The sequence below is a fragment of the Mchenga conophoros genome, linkage group LG20 (genome assembly GCF_057382185.1).
Source record: "Mchenga conophoros isolate Kocher_MC1m ecotype Shallow Benthic linkage group LG20, M_conophoros_male_GT1.1, whole genome shotgun sequence".
Taxonomy (NCBI): Eukaryota; Metazoa; Chordata; class Actinopteri; order Cichliformes; family Cichlidae; genus Mchenga; species Mchenga conophoros.
In genome coordinates this window covers 29,867,564-29,887,721 of record NC_140545.1, presented here as the reverse complement: position 1 = coordinate 29,887,721, position 20,158 = coordinate 29,867,564, and the positions used below count along the sequence as shown (strand labels likewise).

The following is a 20,158-nucleotide window of genomic DNA, read 5'->3' as shown; positions in this document are numbered from 1 at the left end:
TAACTGTACGTTGCCATGCGTTAACTGTCCGTTGCCATGCGTTTACATGCGTTGTTATGGGTTAACTGTCCGTTGCCATGCGTTTACATGCGTTGTTATGGGTTAACTGTCCGTTGCCATGCGTTTACATGCGTTGTTATGGGTTAACTGTCCGTTGCCATGCGTTTACATGCGTTGTTATGGGTTAACTGTCCGTTGCCATGGGTTACCGGTCCGTTGCCATGGTAACCGGTCCGTTGCCATGGGTTACCTGACCGTTGCCATGGGTTACCTGACCGTTGCCATGGGTTAACTGTCCGTTGCCATGCGTTTACATGCGTTGTTATTGGTTAACTGTCCGTTGCCATGCGTTTACATGCGTTGTTATGGGTTAACTGTCCGTTGCCATGGGTTATCTGTCCGTTGCCATGCGTTTACATGCGTTGTTATGGGTTAACTGTCCGTTGCCATGCGTTTACATGCGTTGTTATGGGTTAACTGTCCGTTGCCATGCGTTTACATGCGTTGTTATGGGTTAACTGTCCGTTGCCATGCGTTTACATGCGTTGTTATGGGTTAACTGTCCGTTGCCATGCGTTTACATGGGTTGTTATGGGTTAACTGTCCGTTCGTTGCCATGGGTTACCGGTCCGTTGCCATGGGTTACCGGTCCGTTGCCATGGTAACCGGTCCGTTGCCATGGGTTACCTGACCGTTGCCATGCGTTAACTGTCCGTTGCCATGCGTTTACATGCGTTGTTATGGGTTAACTGTCCGTTGCCATGGGTTATCTGTTCGTTGCCATGCGTTTACATGCGTTGTTATGGGTTAACTGTCCGTTGCCATGGGTTATCTGTCCGTTGCCATGCGTTTACATGCGTTGTTATGGGTTAACTGTCCGTTGCCATGCGTTTACATGCGTTGTTATGGGTTAACTGTCCGTTGCCATGCGTTTACATGCGTTGTTATGGGTTAACTGTCCGTTGCCATGCGTTTACATGCGTTGTTATGGGTTAACTGTCCGTTGCCATGCGTTTACATGCGTTGTTATGGGTTAACTGTCCGTTGCCATGGGTTACCGGTCCGTTGCCATGGTAACCGGTCCGTTGCCATGGGTTACCGGTCCGTTGCCATGGTAACCGGTCCGTTGCCATGGGTTACCTGACCGTTGCCATGGGTTAACTGTCCGTTGCCATGCGTTAACTGTCCGTTGCCATGCGTTTACATGCGTTGTTATGGGTTAACTGTCCGTTGCCATGCGTTTACATGCGTTGTTATGGGTTAACTGTCCGTTGCCATGCGTTTACATGCGTTGTTATGGGTTAACTGTCCGTTGCCATGGGTTACCGGTCCGTTGCCTTTGTTATATTTGTTATGTCCTCGTGCTTGGCATGTCTGGAACCGTGCAGAACATGGTTTGGCAAAGACTTGCTAAAGTCTGCAGGGCAGCTTATGTTGCTCCAAAACCCACGCACATCATTAAGCACTGATGGTGCCTTTAAAGATATGCAAATTATCCATGCACAGATACCAACTTTGACATAGGATGGTCAGGCTCTCCACTTGGCCACAGTGCCTCTTAAATGAGCCCTGAACAGGCGTTTCTTGGTGGCGTTTAGATCTGTCTGCATGGTGGATATTTAACTTTATATTTGTGGATGCACCACTGAGGGTTTCCCAAGTGTTCCTGAGCCCATGCAGAGATTTTAACTGCAGCATCGCAGCTCTTTTAAACTTTTGCCTTGTATACAGAGATTTCTCTGAGATGATGAATTCCTCTATTTCTTTTCAATTTGATGTTGAAGAAAATTATTTCCAAATTATTAAACAAATTGCCCTTGTAATCTCTCACAGTGTTGAACCCCTTCTCATTTTTGCTTCTAAAGTCCTCCTCTCTGGGGTACTCTCTGTGTAATTTTATACTTATGTTACTAATTAACTGCATTTGCTCTCAGATGATGCATCACGTTTTTTTACTCATTTTTTCCAGTCTTTTGTTGCTCCCATTTAAGGGTGTTGCTGGTATCAAATTCAAAAGAAGCTTTTATTTAAAAAAAACAAACAAACAAAAACCCCACAATTTTTCAGTGTCATCACTTTGCATTTAAATATATATTTAAATATATATACGCATTTATAATATGATTTGTATTTTGCTTTGTTTAAAGAACAGGGTTATAATAAAAACAAGCAGGTTTGATTTGATTTACTTACAGTCCATTGGCAAACTCGTTCATGAGAGGTGGCAAACTGGTAAACGTGAGGATGGGAATGAGGGCGAATGGCAGCTGGGAGAGAAGAAGAAGAAGATGATGTGTTACACTAAATGATCACACCAACTGTTAACCTCTTCGTCCACTGGGAGGTGCAGAGGGAAGTCTTTTGGCACATGTGGAGTGATTTTGTAATTTTTTTTCTTTTTAGCTACCTCTATGTCTGCTTGTACTTGTAGTAAAGTACAAGCAGACAAACACATCTCAAATGTATTGTGTTGAAGTGATATCTACTGAAGATGAATTAGAGCTGGTCTTTGATGTATTACCAGTCTGTATCACAAGATGGTGCTGCAAATGAATGTAATCTTGATGTACTTTTTAAATAATTGTGTATTTTGAGATTTTACAAAGATCTTCTTATTTATTTATTTCTGCTGCAGGGGCTGACACAGAGATATACAACTACATTTAGAAGTATATCAATGAACTCAACCCCATGCATGTCTTTGGACTGTGTGAGGACGCTGTAATACCTGGAGAAAGCAAGTAAACTCGACACAGTGAGGCCGCTTCCAAGGAGACAGTTATGTTAGCTTTAGGAAAGGAACTTCTGGTTTTAAGCAGGTGTGGTTTACACGGGGGTGACTCTCCTACAACGCTTCGCATGCACAGGAGGAACAACAAGGTGTCCCTGGCTTTATATGAGTGACTTCAAAGAGGAGTGAGGCATCTAAAAAACATTTCCCGCTAAACTGCTGCCCCCTGGTGGTGAAAGGTTTACATAAATTCTGGAGATATTACTAGTTATCAACTATTTGTTAGTTAACAGCAAATAACTAACTAAAGCTGTAATAATCATACTGAATGTAGTATTACTACATTCAAATACTACATACACTAAGTATTACTGTTAACATTTTTAGAAACCCTACTTATTTAAAAGGTTTTTCATTATTTTGTGCAATGCAGAGCAAAACTGTTGATTTTAGTGGTCTTAAATGGCTCGACTGGATTTATTTAACTTTACACAGTATCATTACATTCAGCTTTATGAGGTTGTAAATGTTTTTGGTTAAAAAACAACAACAGTTTTTTAAGCAATGCTTAAAAAAATCTAGAAATTCTCTTGTTAAGTTTGGAAGTTTGAGCACTGGAAATCAATAATTCAGACTACAGCTCACATCAGACCACTGATGATTCCTTTATGATAGAAATGCTGCAAAGAAACCAAGACTTCAGAAGACCAAGAAGAAGAAGAAAACTTGGAGGAACAAATATTAGACATCTGGATGAATCCAGATGTGAGCTCTGTGTCTTTGTGAGGCACAGTCAAGGTGAACGGATGTTATCTGCATGTGTGGTTCCCACTGTGAAGCATGAGACACGGTTGGTGATTTATTGAGAATTCAAGGCAACACTTGAACAGCATGGCTACCACAACATCCCACAGCGAAACGCCATCCCATGTGGTTCATGCTCAGTGGGGCCATAATTTGTTTTTCCAGCAGCACCGTAAGAGCTGCTTGACCAAGAAATAGAGTGATGGAGTGACCTGACCTCTGCAGCAATCTGACCAAAACCCAGCTGAGTTTGTTTGACAGCCAACAAATATTTCCATATCAATAACTATGGCATGGTTTTGATGTGTTCAGTGTTGATGTCTCTAAGGAATAAGTGTCCAAACTTATCTTTTCAAAGGGATGTGGTGTTTGTTTGATTCTAGGTGCTTGTAAAGTTGAGGGAAACTGAGGAGTAAATTAAAGTCCCCCAAAAAGGATTGATCCCACATTTCCCAGATGCAGCTCGTGTTTTTCCATTAAAACCTCCATGCCCACTGCCTTTATAATCCACAACACCACTCTGTAACTCTGGTTTTTAGCTAACACCTCGCCCTGAGAAAAAACCCTGAGGAAGTCTTCAGGTTTTTGTTCCTCATGTTATGAAAACTTCCCCCAAAAACATATTAGTAGACATGTTATTACAGATCAAATGAGACATGATGAAGGTAGTTATACACAATGTCGTACGATGTACGCACAAGCAAACATTTTCCCTTCCTAGTTATGGAAAGAGTGAAAATGCTTCTTTACACCTGTTTGCAGGACACCTGCTGTTATAATGATAGACTACAATGATGCATAGCTGCAGTGTTTGTAGCTGCTGCAGTCAACACCTTCAAGAAACCTCATGTATAAATTAATCTGCAGTGATGCACAGTGATTTCAATTGAGGAGGCTTAATGCCTTTAAGCTCTTTTATGTTCATTTATCAGTTTTAAGATGTAGTTCTACACATGACCAATCCCACTATGCAGACAGTGGTACAGCTGAATTTTTCCCCTGTAATTTTTGTCTTGCTTAGCTTATCTGAGCATGCATCTGTCCTAATGCACGCTCACTCATCCAGGTAAGGAAATCCCAGAAAGCCGATCCATCTGGATGGAGCAATTTCAGTGGGAGTGATAAAATGTTTCTCCCACTGAAAACGTCCAGATGATATATTGCTGTTTTTAAGCAATAAAGATTAATGATCATATTTAACTGTTTTCACACACTGAGCAGCACAAACCACGATGAGTAAACCTGACTTATAATGGTGATTAACACCTGCAACATTTTCACTGCTGTTTTTGAATTTATCAGCGAGAGAATAACAATAACCGCCTCAGTATAAGGAATAATAATCATAGCATCAATATAATATATTAGGACTTTCGGGACAGGCACTGTGATTAACACGTATGCACCACACTAGAGAAGCATACATGTGGGCAATGACACTGGGCCCTTACATAAGTTACATCCTAGGCTCTACAAAGATTCTCCACAGAATTAGGCATAAACTGTTTCAGACAGGTTTTTTGTCTTGGATCAGTATGAAATATCTGGGAGCGAATATCACAAACATGGTCATCTCAGGAATACAGAAACTCGTCCATCTACCGCTCAAACCTTTTGTTTGTGTGGTGCAGCCAATCAGAAGAAGTCAGCTTAAAGGGAGAGATGCTTAAGCTGCTTAAAGCTACTGTAGTAGCCTCTGGGGATAATTATACAGAGCTGAAATAGAACAGAATGGGTTCCTTTAAAGAAAATAAAGTAGTTATTATGTATCAAAGTAATATCCACATGAATGCCTGGACCTAAGGTTTGCCTGCTTTCCTTGGGGACTGTGAATCAGTGTATATTAAGTATGCAGGAACATTAATTACACACAAATGAAGTAACAAAGATGCTTTGCAACTCATTCGTGCTGTGTATTCAATATTTCTGAAGCAACTGGACCCAGTCTGGCAACATTTTATTCACTACAGACAATAAATTCTTTCATACTGCAGGATTACATCTGAAGCAACTGGGTCAACCCTGTTTCTTTTTTCCAACGAGGCATTCTTATTGCCACTTAGACAGTCTTATCTTATCATTTAACGATAAGAGTACAGCCTGTTTTGATTTTACCAACCTAGAATTTGATCCAAAACCTGAAAACCAGTCCTGCTTGCTTGTGCATTTAAGTTATGTTAATGACCTTAATGCACTTAATAAGAACAGCACTACAAAGATAAATAAGCCTAAAAGAATAGTGGTGCTGTTGGCGGATGGTTGAATGAAGCTGAACTGGTTTTAACCTCTGTCTGACCTGCATGCTCTGCAGCACGTTCAGGAAGTCATTCATGCCTGTCAGGTGCTGCACGTCCTGGAAGATGGCCACGAGCAGGGTGGGCATGATGGCAAGCGTGCGGGTCAGCAACACCCGAGCGAAACGTGACCAGCGCAAGTTTAAGAAGCCCTGAGGGAAGAAGAACAAATGAGTCGGTGACATTTACAAGAAAACGGGGCTTGTTTACAAAAGATTTAGTGAAGCAAACCGACTGCAGCTGTACGTGATTATAAGTAAATAAGTAAATTACACGCAGGAGCTTTTGAACAGGCCAAATAAAGGGCTCAAGTAAAGAAAGAATGGGAGAACATATCTGCGTTAAAGGGAAAGAGTTAGTGCTGACATTTCCACTGTTTGAGCTTTACATGTGGTTTTTGTTCACATCTGGTTCTTCCTTTCTCACTGACCTCCATGACAAACTGGCCGGAGTATGTTCCAGTCATGGTGGAGCTCTGACCAGCTGCAAGGATCCCCACGGCCCATATGTAGAGAGCAGCTGGGCCAAAGAAACAGCCGAGCACCACTCCCTGTTACAGACACGCAAACACAGATGACAGTGGATAAAAAACAGAAAACATGCTCTGCAAAACCAGCGCAGGCCCACTTTGCTGCCACTAAAACCAGAGAGGGAGTTAAGAATAAATGCATGTTAATGTCATTGTCACCATTTCCTGCAGGGCTTGAATCCAGATGATCTCAGAAATATTATATAAAACACAATCCTGTCATTATGTGCTGCAAATTTGACCTGTTTATGTGCTTTTAAGTTTTACTGAATAAACTACACGGAGGCTACAAACACCCCGAGTTCTGTTCGCAAGCAGGGGCGTCAAACACACCACTTTTTTTAAAATAGTGAAAAAAAACCAACAATTTCTGTGAATTCACGGATAACTTCTGCTTTTAATTACAGCGTAGGAATCCTTTATTCCCTACAGTGTAGCCCAATGAGCTGTACTGATGGGTGTCTTTGATTTATTACAGGAATATTTCATAACAGTGTGGAAAACGACATAATATACGGCAATAGAATGTGATGGACAGACCTTAGCTGGATAATCAGCAAATAAAACGAGTGATTGGTTGGATAGATAATCTGATGTAGCAACACATGCATGAATGAGCCTTTAAATTTAAAAATAAGAAATGACCCCGAGCTTTTCTATTTGTTTTCTGGGCCGTAGCTGGAGATCAGTGATGATCCCCAGCAAGCGCTCTGAGTCAATTTGACGCAGAAGCTGATGATAGCTCTTTGTGCAATTTAAAGCTCTGTGGTGAAATCACACATGCATATGCAAGTATAAGTATGCTCAGACCAAATGTGTCCACACAGTTTCTGAAAAAAGCCACAAATATTTTCCCTTAAGTTCGTTCACTCCTTTTCTTGTAATTCCACTACATACGGTCACTTCATTAGATACAGTTCAACTGCTTATTAAGGCAAAGCTCTAATGAGTTAATTAAATGTTAGCAGATCAATACATTCAGGAACGGTAAAGAGAACTTGCTGCTAAACACGTTGTGATTTAAATAATTAACAACCATCTCTAGTGTTTACAGAAAGTGGCCCGAAAAAGAGAAAAATATCTAGGGAGCAGCTGTTCTCGGGGGAAAAAATCCAACCAAAGCATGCAGAAGAGCATCTCTGAATGCAAAAGACCACACCAGTGCCACTCCTGTCTGCTAAGAGCAGGCAACAGGCTCCAATACACAGAGGCTCAGCAAAACTGGGCAATAGGAGAAAAGTGTTCTTTATTTTTGCTGCAACATTCGGATGGTAGATGTCAATTGAATAGATGAGGTTAAACGGACGATTTGCATCAACTGTGTAACACTATCATGTGAATATGGGCCAAAATCTTAAATTGCGTTCCAGCAGCTTTTTTAATTGATGCCAGCTCTGAAGGAAAAAACAAAGTTCGCATTTTGTGTGGATCAAAGCTTGCAGACACGTGTTTGCCTCTAAATGTGTCACCTGGTCTGAATTTGCATCAATTCACATCTTTGCACAGACTTCGATTTTAGCTGTTGTTCATCACTGATCTCAACGGGAATTGCAAGAAGCATAAAAAAAATAGCATTTCAGACATGCACAAGGAGATGACCTTAAAAATCTTTAAATTAGGTCAAGTTTTGGTATACAGTGGTCCTTCGCTATAACGCGGTTCACCTTTCGTGGTCTCGCTGTTTTGTAGATCTTTTTTATGCAATTTTGCATGTTTTTTTTTTTTGTTTTTTTTTTTTAAACAGCACATTGTGTTCTGTATTCTGATTGGCTGTAGACCATTTCCTTCTGGATTAATAAAGTATTTCTGATTCACCTCAATGACTGTCAATGGTCCTATCCGCTAACATGGAGGAGGCGGGGTTTATGACCTATACTGCAGCCAGACACCAGGGGGCGATAGAGACGTTTTGGCTTCATTCTTGGGGAGCTGTCGCGTCGTCCATGTTTTATACAGTCATTGGTTCACCTTGTCAAATTTACCTAAATCTTCGATCACTACCAATGTGACTCTGAAGTGAGGTACTGTATGTTTGTAAGTTTTCTCCAACAAACAAAAATTTCGATGAAATGTTTTGCACCATCAAAGGCAACCGCGGGTGACTTTCGTTTCGTTCTATAATACTGGACTTATTTTTCTACGAAGGTTTGAACTTTTAGAGTGTTTAAACCAGAGAAAAGTGTGGAAATGTTCGAGCCTGTCGGAGAAAAGTGTATAAAGTGTGTAGTGAGTGGCTTTACAGCCTTAAAACAGCTATAATAACTGTAAAAAAAAAAATCAGGTTAGCCACTTCGCGGATTTCACACAGATTATTTTTAGAACGTAACTACCACTATAAACGAGGGACCACTGTAGTTTGAGTCTTATTACTTTATAATCGCACTCAATTTAAACATGTGGTATGAGCAAATATGCTGAGAGGCGTGCATTCAACAGTATCTTTACCTGTTTATTTGTAAACATATTTGTTTTGTTATACATTTAAATGGTCACAGACTTTTCTTATCATGTTTCAAAAAAAAGCGCCCCTCCAACAGCCAAACCCATCTGTTCTCTGATTGGATTGTTACATTTGTGATTGACATGACATTGACCAATCAGATGAAAGGAAGAAAAAATTCGTACTTGTAACTTGCAGGGGTCCACACACAAATCTTTTTTACACACACAAATTCTTTTTACACATACAAAAGTGATTTACAAGTACAAAATATTTATGACCACATTTTGAGCCCATACATAAAAGCTTACCCCTTTGTAGATGTCCACCTTGAGAGTTTCATTATTCAGAGGGAACAGGTCTAAATGCGGACTGCCTGTTTGATTACAGACATTGAACTGAAAAAAGAAAATGGGGGGAGGGAGGAAAGCAAAACAGACTGCTGAATTTCCATCTCGACTCTGAACTTTTATTAGATCATAAAGCAGCTGCAGAGATACTTACCACCTCTTCATTTGTGCGCTGATAGAAAGCCTCAGCAAAGACGGCCACCACAAACACATTGATGAGGAAAGAGACAAACAGTGCGACGGTCGACTCGATGAAGAAGTATTTGTTGGCCTCTTTTACCTCTTTTTTGTTTGACCGATCTACTTCTCGAGACTGAGAGAGAAGATTTAGAAACTCACTGACGATGCCAATGCAGGTTTCACACAGCTGATTAAGCAGGGATTTCATTACTGTCTGACCTTGACGAGAGCAGAGTGGAGGTAAATGTTGTGAGGCATGATGACGGCGCCCACGATGCCGACGGCCTGAGTCAGCTGGACGGGTCCGCAGCCCTCGCAGTACGGCACAAACATCCCCTTCAGCAGCTGGCCTTGGTCTGGACCCACTGTTACATACTGAAAAGGAAGCAAAGAGTGATTTCAAAAGCAAAACATTTAGAAGATGTAAATTAGGACGAACCTGAAGAGACCAGAGACACTTGGTGATTTTGTTGGGTGGCACATTTCAAGCTTGGTACAAACATTCATGTGATGTTTAGAGGAAAAATCTTAACACGGTGATCAAAAGATTTCAATGCGACATTTGTGGTTTTCAGTGAAGTCTTAACAACCTGAAGCTCATGTGTTGTGGTTTTTTTTTTGTATTTATATAACTTTGGTTCCTCTTTTGTTGAGTTTCCCACATTCTTCTGTTCCTAGTATTCCCAGTGTTTCCCTGTCTTTCCATTCCTCTGTCTTGTCTACGGGATTACTGCCTTTCTCTGTATTTCCTGGAGTCTGTGATCTTGTCGAGGTGTCAGGGATGTTGTGACATTTGACCAAAACAATATTTCCCACTATGACTTACTGATTATGCCAAAAAATCATAATCATGATCATTTTGATAAATATCTCTATTTTCTTGTTTTAATAATCGATGGAAGCCGAAAGTCCATCCATCAATTCCTCTTCTAGAGAAGCCTGGACGTCCTCCAGCTCATCCAGGGGAACAGTGAGGCATTCCCAGCCAGCTGAGAGACATAATCACTCTCGCATGTCCTGAGCCTTTCCTCCTACCTCCTACTGGAAGGACGTGTGGAACACCTCAGCTGGCTCCTTTCGATGTTGGCAGCAGTGGCTCTACTCTCAGTCTGACTGATTTCCCTCTCTCCACCACCCTTTGGAGAAAGCTCATTTCCACCACTTGTACCATCTCATTCTCTCAGTCACTACCCAGAGCTTGTAATCAGAAGTGAGGGTAGATTTAAGGTCACTCAACTTCAACTTTAACTTTCTCAGTTTCATCTCAAGTTAGTGTGTTTATTTATACAGAGAAATGGAGGAGTGGCAATAAGCAGATTTCACACAGTGGGCACAAGTTGAGAATGAGTGTGATTGCACAGGGGTAAGAACATTTCTGAACACATATTATTGAATGAGGTCTATTGTCTTGATATTCTTAAAAAAATATCCGGTTGAGATTTGGACATCATTTTGGATCCAGGGACTTCCAGGTAGTATTAAAAATATTTTGCTTACTTTTCCCCCACTGACATGTTGTGACCCGCTGATTGAGAGACCCCCCCCCCCCCCAACTAATTTCCAGATAATCGTGTGTAAGTGTTTATACCTCATATCCAAATGTGATCCCCATGATTGTAATGAGGAAACCAAAAAAGGCTTCCAGCTTTCTCAGACCTGCAGAGACAAAAAATAAGCGGCGTGCTTCATTTATTGCTGACATGCCGACGTACAGTTTGGAAGTGATTAATCCAACCTACCGTACTTGTCCAAGAAGAGGAAGACAAACGTGTCAGTGATGGTGATGAGGACACCCCCCCATAAGGGGATCCTGTGGATAAACACAAACAACGGAAAAGATCATCGCCAAGGAAGTAATCGACTCATTTTATGGCAATCATCAAACTGCGACTGAGTCCCAGTGGCCGTTAAACTGATGCTTAGTCTGTTTACACCACCTGCCAGAGGAGAGGAGGTTGAAAGCGATGGCGCAGCCGATGACCTCCTGCATGTCTGAGCCGATGATCGCCAGCTCCACCATCACCCACAGGATGATACGAGGCACCTATCAGAGTCAGGCAGTGTTTACAAAGGTCTGAGCTGACATAGAATTCAGTTTGCAACACATCCGGCATGTGAGGAAACCTTTTATTGTTGGAGATTTTTACTCTGTGGCACAACTACTGCTTCTTACAGTGTTTGGGAATTCAGCTGTCTTATCAGCTTGTCCATCACCTGTAAAGCACTAAACAGCATGATTGGTGCCGTATTTACTGGACTTTTATTGAATTAGTATCCAGCAATCTCCTGACAATAAAAGTCAGGACCTTTCGCCCTCTGCTGCTTCAGTTGGTCATTGCCGTCACGCTGCTCACGTGGATAAATGAAGGCCTAGTTTTATGTCTAAGCTCTTCTCTGCAAAAATGTGAGCGAGGTGTGAGGAACAGAGGACAGAAAAGCTGAAGCTGCACAATGAGAATTATTGGTTTAAGGCATGTCGACGTGGAGGTGCAACAATCATACACAGTCACACCACAATTCAAGGACTTTGATGTAGGACAGAAGCCTTCTCTGCCCGCTCTTCTCCCATCCCATCTGGGACAGGTTGCGCCTTAAACCTTTTCAAGAACATATAAAGTGAATTTACGATGGCAGAAGGTGTTCATGCATTCCTGCTTGAGGACACAGCCTTAATTTACCTTTGACTTATAGGCACAAATTAATTTTCCAGGACTTCTTTTCAGCTTTTCATCATTCGATAAATCAATTAATAAACCAAGCCGGCAGTCAAAGCATTTGCATTTTCAACTGTGTCACTAGTCCTGTAAACTCAGAAAAGTTAACAGATTCAAAGATAAGAAGTCAATTCATTCATGCAGCTCTGCATACGTTTCCCTACTGAAGCTTAAAAAAATGTTTCCAACAGTGGGCAGTGTAGCCTGAGAGGACAGAAAGAGAGCAAACAGAGGCACATTTGTAACAGTTATTTTCTCTCTTCATGTTTTACAGATGCAAATATTTCTTATAAGCTGGATTTAAAAATATATCCACATGAATAATTCATGCTGTCACTGTTTTGTAAGTGTCACCGGCTCACGCTGGTTTGATTTAATGTTTTGAGACGCATAATCCAAGGATTACAGCTACTGTAACAGCAGTGCTTGTAATGCAAGGAGGCAGTTTCAGTAAACTAAGACTGCTTCTGCTCACAGCCTCTCAGTCAGACTTCATCCTGCTCGTGTTTTAGAACGGTGATGAGAAGAGAGAGCGCAGAAGCAGCAGCAACAACAACAACAACAACAACGGAAAATAGGACAATAACGGCCAACGTATCTCACAGTGTGGTACTGGCGGTTGCAGACTTCAGCCAGGTGCATCCCAGTGACCACGCCTAGCCGAGCCGCCAGCCTCTGCAGCAGCAGGCCGACGATGGTGGCACCCAGCAGCACCCAGAGCAGCTGAAAGGACGAGGGCAGAGAGCCGAACAGTTAATCAGAGCCTGTGAGCTGATAGGTAACATGATTGTGAAGCTGCCCTAAGATCTGAAAAGAAACTGAAGCCAGGAAGTGGTTTAAAACACCACCAGTAAATTATGAAATCTCTGTATGTCGTTCTGTCTGTTATTTGCCCTTCGATCAGCTTGAAACCCAGCGAGTTGTTGCTCGAGTACGTGTAGTTTGAGGTTGTTTGAATCAGTGGTTCTTATCTTTTGTCTAAGGCTGTTTTCACAGCTGCCGTGTTTCATCAGTTTAAATCAAACTGGTTTGTTTTCCCTCTTGGTGCGGTTCGTTTGTGCAGATGTGAACACAACAATCGCACACCAAAACAACCGTACTGAGATCGCCTCGGGTCTTGGTACGGTTCCACACGAACTTCAGAACGGTTTGTTTATCCTGTGAACGTGATCTGAACCAACTACAATGGGTACATTGCAAGCTTGTCTTGTATCCAGAGATGCAGCAAGGTAGACGTGCAAGGATCTGTACGGGCTGGCAGCTAGCTGTGAAACAAACCTAAATTCTCCGTGTTCCCTGATAGTCCAGAACACGGCACCTGCTTCCTGTATTTACTTTTGTTGTTCCCGCCCCAGACACACCTATTTTTAGAATTTCCGCTTTATTTTTGTTTTATTGTGTGTTATTGAGCCATTTTACACTTTTATTATATTTTATTGAGCCATTTTACACTGCTCAAAAAAACCCCAAAAACGGTTAAACTTCAGTTAGGAAGCATAAACTGATTCAGTGGTTTATGTTCCTGACTGCACACTAATATAGCCCTGAAGTGTAACGGACTTTGTGTTACACCGATGATCAAGGGCCCACTTACTTTTTGGAGCGATGCAGCTTATATAAATTTCTTTTAGATTATAGTAAACTGTATTTTACTTGAAAGTAATTCTATTTTTTGGCACTACTGTCTGTTATTGAGCTATTTTTATATGTTGTTACTGGTTGTGTCAATGTTTTATCTTCTGTAACAAAGCAAGTTATCAACCTTTGGGATAAATAAAGTACGTCTAAGCCCAGCTTGACTTCTTTATCTTAAGTTGTGGCCCTCTGACAGAAACAGATTTGCGTATATAGAAAACTGGAACCTTTGCATTTTATGAAGCGCCTCTGCTTTTCAGTCAGTGTGAGCGCGTTTTCTGTGAAAAGAGACTGTTGTTTTGCGGCCACATTAACCTGACGTGAACTTTCACGAGTCCCGTACCCCTTTTTTACCATCTGCTTCTACTTCCCCTGTTGCGACATACTTCTTTCTTTGGTGGAAAACCTAAAAACGATAAAGGAAATGCAGTTTTATTCTTATGTCTCGCACTCCCTCTGCCTCCCCCATGACGGAGATGATGCTTTACTCTTCATCTATATTCTTATTTCATTTTAGAACTCTGAATATAATCTGTTTATGTCTTTCTTTCTTTTTTTCCTGTCAAACAAACATATTTTGATCGCCTTATCTGAATTAAATCAATTAACACTTCTTCTCAGCACATGTGTTCAATGTTTGTTTGAAAAGACTGCTGCTGCTGGTTTATAAAGCACAGAACGGTTTATAAGCCAGCATGTTTTACATGTCTGGTCTGCTGCGTATTGACCCCTCAGGTCTCCCAGTACAGGTCTGCTTTCTGTCCTCAGAGATAAAACTAAACATAGAAGCAGCAGCTTTCAGGCTTTTTGCTCCACATGTCTGGAACAAACTCACATAAAGCAGGAGTAACTCTGTGTTCTGGTAAACTAAGACTGAAGACTTTTTGTTTGCCACTGCCTTTTATTAAAACCAATTAATTCTTGAACCAATTTCTTTCTAATGTGCTTTTACACAGTCTTATGTTGCATTTAGTTTTATTCAAAGCTTTTTATGTTATTTTATGAGAAGCAATGTGAATTTTATTGTTGTTGAAAAATGTTAAACAGATTAACTTTGTCTTAATTAACAATAATTAATCCTCACATTACTGAGCCGCTACGAGACTCTTGAGCACTGCTTTTCTGTGACTGTGCTGCAGCCTTGTCGCTGTGATTGGCTGAGGCTCACAACCTTTAAAAGCCCTGCATACCTCAAGACTGACGGTCAGGATTAAGGCTTAGGGCCCGGTCACTCTTACACCAGTCTCAGTAAACATTCACTCAGTTTAAATGATGCGACTCCGAAGTTCAGGAATGTTTCCACCTGTTTAAGGGCAAAGGACACTTTTGTTAAACTTTGACCTGCAGTGCTGTGGGACTGGTGAATTTCAAAGTCGGACTTGTCTTTCAAGAAATATTGCTGAAATGCAAAAGAACAAATGACATAACCGGAGCAACCATTAATGCTGAAAGGTATCTACAGGTTGCAGAGCAACACATGATGATTTAGGTAAAGGCTTTGTCTGTTCTGCACATTTACCAGCAGCAATGCTCCATAATCTGAGTCTGAGCGCTAAACGGGCTTGCTAACGCTCTTGAAAGGAAGTTCAATATAGCCAGACATTCTTTGTGTTAGCTTGGAAAGACAAAGACTGTGCACGCTCACAGAAAAGTGGAAACACGGCACGTCATTAAAGTCTTCTTCTGCACAAAATGTTGTCATTGAGAGCTACCTATTTCATTGCTGCCTACACCAGGAGATAGAAATTTATAAATAATATGAGAGGTTAAACATGCCACTGGTGCTGCAAATAAATCTGCAACTAATATTGTGAATACTCAAGCTTTCACTGCAGTGCTGCTGTTTATTTCTAACACGACAGCTGCAAAGTTAGAAACTTAAAATCTGACTTGGCCCAAAGCGCGATGATGGAGAAAACCACTTTGGTTTAGTTGTCGGATGAGTGTGGAGTGAATTTCATTGACTAAATCAGCTTGGTGATAAACAGCCTACAAACACAGTGATTCTTTTTTAATCTAATGCATGTTGTGTTTGCTACAACTCCAACACTGGGCATCTGATTAGGACCAAGCTGAAAATCATATTTATGCACATTCCTCATCCATACATGTGACGCACAGTTGGTGCTGGTATAACTTTGTGAGGTACTTCTCAACAGATTAAATGTTAAAAAGAAATTTAGAGAAAAGAATTAGTGAATGTGGCACTTTCAGACAAATTTAAACCGAAATCCGAACGTAACCTGCTCTGGACCAGTTGATGTGTTCAGCATAGGTTACCATGGTGACATAGCCAAGTTTAAAAAAGCAAGACGTGCGACCCATCAGTCTGTATTTGCAGTACACTCACTCAGACCTGTTACCCACTGAAAACATTTGGAAGACAGTAAAAGACTAAACAATAAACAAGGCCAGAAACTGTTGAGCAAATCAAATTTTACCTCAAGCAAGAACAGGAAAATATTTTTTATTTCAAAATGATAGAAACTCATGCTTTCAATAACACTAACAGAGTGTGAAGAAGAGGTGAAGCAGCCCCTGTCTCAACTTTATTGAAGTTTGCTGCCGGCAAAAAAATTAAAATGAGCAGATATTTTAAAACAAAAGGTTCCCACTGTAAATATTAGATATGTTTAACTTTGTTTTTTAGCTAAGGCTGCATTTCTTTTTAATTTTAGTAACCAAGTAATCAACGTTTTTTGAATTTGTTGCCTTTCTTGGTCCTGTGTTGTTATAACTTAGATATTTGGGGACAAAACTGCTGCTTGTACAAAATAATTTGGGAAGTATAGTGGAAAAATAGTTAATTACCAAATAATTATCATAATTGCAAATAAAAATGACTTCAGTTTAACTTTCTCTGACATAAGCTAACTCTTAATCAACCAAAACACAAACCAAGCATGATCTCAGTTACCTTGAAGCCAGCTTTGGCACCTGACTGCAGGTCAGACTCGATGTTACCTGGATCCAGGTAGGCTATGCTCATCAGAAACCCCGGGCCGGTGAAGGCCCAGAGCTTGCGGAGACTTATCCACCTCTGTGGCAGAGGGAAACAAAAGTTGCACCACTAATAACATCAAATCTTGATTTAACTCAGGTTTGCATATGTAATCCAGGGTTGATTTACCTCGCCGTCCTCCTCAGGGACAGGGACTTTCTCATCAAGGTAAGTGCTGGAAACAGGCTCATCATTGTGATTCTGGAGGAAGACCGAGGGTGTGGAGTGTACTCTGTGAGTGTATGTGGTCTGGATCACCCCTTTCTCTTCAACCACGTCATCCGCTGAAATTTAACACCAACATAATGACAAAAGCATCGTAAGAAAGTAGAAAAGTGAACTTTACACAGGTCAACAACACACAAACAGCATGTTAGGCAGGCAGACGGGTAGGAAAACAACTGATATATACATAAAAATGCGAAGCTTATAGTATAATAACATAATGTGTTCCAGGTAGGGCTGTGCGATATGACCAAAATCTCATATCCCGATATAAGAATTCTATCGTCCGATAACGATATAAATCACAAAATTTTTAAATTTTCTGTAAATTCTGTGAATCTCGGGCAGCTCGACTTGCGGAAAAGCCTGTTCTAACGTTTGAGTCTAAAGTTTATTTTTTAGCACCTGGCGGCTCTTTTTTTTTTTAAATTCTCATCCATAAATAATCTGCTCTTTCACGTGATTCAGTTTATTTTGAAAGGTCTCAACAGGATCTTGAGCTTTATTGTGAAAGGTTTATGTGGAACATAAACAAGCGGACACGCGAAGGTGTTACCGTCGCTGTTGCTAACGACAACGCATAAAAAAGGCGCTTGTCCGTCAGTAGTGTGGTTATATTAAATATAAGACAAAGAGAGAACTTTAAGAAATTAATATAGCCACTACAGTGACCATCAGAACGATGAAAAAAATATTGCCGCAAACAGTTTATTTTGCGACACCACGAAACAAACGATAGCGTAAGATGAAACGATAGATGTTTTTATATCGTCATCGATATACATCGTTATATCGAACAGCCCTAGTTCCATGTTTATCTTTTAGCTTGTTGAGAATGCAGTTTTGTTTTAAACTTTCATATAAACCAAAGTTTAACTGCTGTCAGAGGTGCAGGTAATAATGCTGCCACGTTCAGTCAGATGTGTGTTTTGTCTCCTTTCTTTTATTCTGTTTCCTCTGCGTTTTCTGTAAATCCTATCCTTTAAACAGATAAAGTCTATCGTCCATCCAAACATCTATTAACTATAACCATGTGTCTGCTGAGATTACAGGGCCCCAAACACATAACTGAAGATACAATAAAAAATACTCTGCTTTAAACAGTAATCTCACACCCAGCAAACACTTATTTAAAATCCTTTAAAAACATGACTTTATGAGCTGGAAAGTCAACATTAGAGTCTTTAGTTTAGGCTCAGGTCTACGTTTCCACTGTCCGCGTGCAGATCTCCACACAGCTCATCCCAAACAGCGAAAACTTGTTGAAGAATATTTTATTAGACAACATCAAGTTATGGTTAAAAGGTTTTAAGGTCAACGAAAAGACAAAGAATAAATTACGTGTGTCTAAATCTGCTTGGAAAGTGCCACACTTCTCCAAGCTTTAAGGACGGGCATCTCTGAGTCACGTGGTACGCCCGCCCAAGATGGCAGCTTAAGTTGGAGACGCGCACTCCTCTTCCCCCGAAACCTCGTTAAAAATAGGTCAGAGCTGGTTATTTGTCTTATTTGGGATCTGCCCTGGTAAATTCAGTGGAAGGAGTCAGAAGAATCATTACGTTTTACGCAACGATTCGATTATGCCGCGAGGAAAAACACACAACACTCAGGCTACTTCACTAACTACTATGGCGGAGACACCTGATGGAGTCGATGCCAGGTGTCCTTCCCAAGATGGTGTGGCGGCCGAGCTGACTTCTATAAGATCTCTGCTTGAGCAGGTAGCACAAGACATGACGGCGGTGAAAGGTGGTATCGAGTCTCTCAAGGAAGCTGTGAACAGTTTGGGTGTGAGAGTGGATGAAACAGAGACAAGAATTTCTCGATTGGAGGACGAAGAGGCTAAAGCCAGCTCAATATGTAAGATCTTGAAGATACAGAACCAGCGGCTGCAGGAAAAAGTAACGGCGCTTGAGGGTTCCTCACGGCGCCAGAATATTAGAATATCGGGTATTAGAGAAGGATCCGAAGGCAGTAATATTGAGGATTACGTGAAGAATCTGCTGTCTGAAGCTCTGGACATTGAGATGGGAGATTACTACGAAATAGATAGAATCCATCGAGTGGGGCCAGCTTTTCCGAAGCCCACTGCGGACTCCAGACCGAGACACATTATTGTTCGCTTCCTACGGGATAAAGCCAAGATGTCCGTGCTGGCGGCTGCCAGAAAAAAGGGGCAGATCGTTTGGAAAGGCATGAGAGTTCTTTTTTTCCAGGATTACGCTCAGGAGGTACAAGAAAAACGCAGGAAGTTTGATGAGGTGCGCCGCTTGTTGCAACAGTACAAGATTGGCTATTCTCTTCGTTTTCCGGCTGTTATGACTTTTTCAGTGGATAACCAGTATCATCAGTTTTCCAACCCAGCTGAGGCTAAGCAATTTCTAAGCGGCCTGGATTTGGTTAACATTCCGGGTGATGTAGATTAAGAGGATTTGATAAGCTATGGGTTGGTTTACTTCTGAGGGGGGGGGAGACGTAAGGAGGGACACCATCTGGGAATTTTTTTTGAGTGCCACGGACCTGCGATTTTTTATGTTTTCATGTTCTTTTGTTTTTTTTGTTTGGTTTTTTTTTTTTTTTTTTTTTTTTTTTTTCTCTTTTCTCGTGTTTGGTTTTGTTGTTGGTTTTGATGGTATGGTACCAACTGTCCTGTATAGACCTAATTTTTGGATCATTGGGTTGTCTCATGTTACTGGCTCTAAGAGTTGTTATATGGGTAAATGGGATATTCCTCTGGATAAATTTGTATAATAATTCGGCTCACATGGTGTTATGGAGTTATGTAAAATTGTGTCGTGGAATATAGCGGGTTGTCATAATGTTATTAAAAGGAAGAAAATCCTCACATATCTGAAACAGAAAAAGACTGATATAGCCCTGATTCAGGAGACCCATCTTGATGAGGCCGAATCATTAAAGCTTAAAAGAGACTGGGTGGCGCAAGTTTATTTTAGTGCATTTTCGGCTAGAAAAAGAGGGGTGGTCATATTGATTAGAAGAAACTTGGATTTTCAGGTCTTTAAGCATTATACAGATCAGGAGGGTAGATGGGTGGTTTTGGATGCATGTTTACAGGGGCGGAAAATGACATTGGTCAATATATATGCTCCTAATTCTCCTCAGCCACAATTTTTTCATGAAGTCTGTAACATGGTGCGGACTATAGGTAACACACACATTGTAATTGGGGGAGATTTTAACCGGGTCAGGGATGTCTTATTGGATAAATCTTCTTGTACTGGACTAAGCAAGGAC

At 41.0% G+C, this 20,158-nt stretch overlaps 1 protein-coding gene across 1 annotated transcript in view; it reads right to left on the bottom strand.

The window, feature by feature from the left end:
- LOC146551078 (natural resistance-associated macrophage protein 2-like) overlaps positions 1-20,158 on the bottom strand; it is a 47,477-nt gene that overhangs the window by 9,210 nt on the left and 18,109 nt on the right. The window contains exons 3-14 of the mRNA XM_085260843.1: positions 16,808-16,962; positions 16,595-16,717; positions 12,646-12,765; positions 11,266-11,372; positions 11,068-11,138; positions 10,917-10,984; positions 9,548-9,703; positions 9,303-9,461; positions 9,110-9,196; positions 6,260-6,379; positions 5,832-5,981; positions 2,194-2,267 (exon numbers count right to left, since the gene is read on the bottom strand). Coding sequence (XP_085116969.1) covers positions 2,194-2,267; positions 5,832-5,981; positions 6,260-6,379; positions 9,110-9,196; positions 9,303-9,461; positions 9,548-9,703; positions 10,917-10,984; positions 11,068-11,138; positions 11,266-11,372; positions 12,646-12,765; positions 16,595-16,717; positions 16,808-16,962 — 1,390 coding nt within the window. The remainder of the gene's footprint in view (positions 1-2,193; positions 2,268-5,831; positions 5,982-6,259; positions 6,380-9,109; positions 9,197-9,302; positions 9,462-9,547; positions 9,704-10,916; positions 10,985-11,067; positions 11,139-11,265; positions 11,373-12,645; positions 12,766-16,594; positions 16,718-16,807; positions 16,963-20,158) is intronic.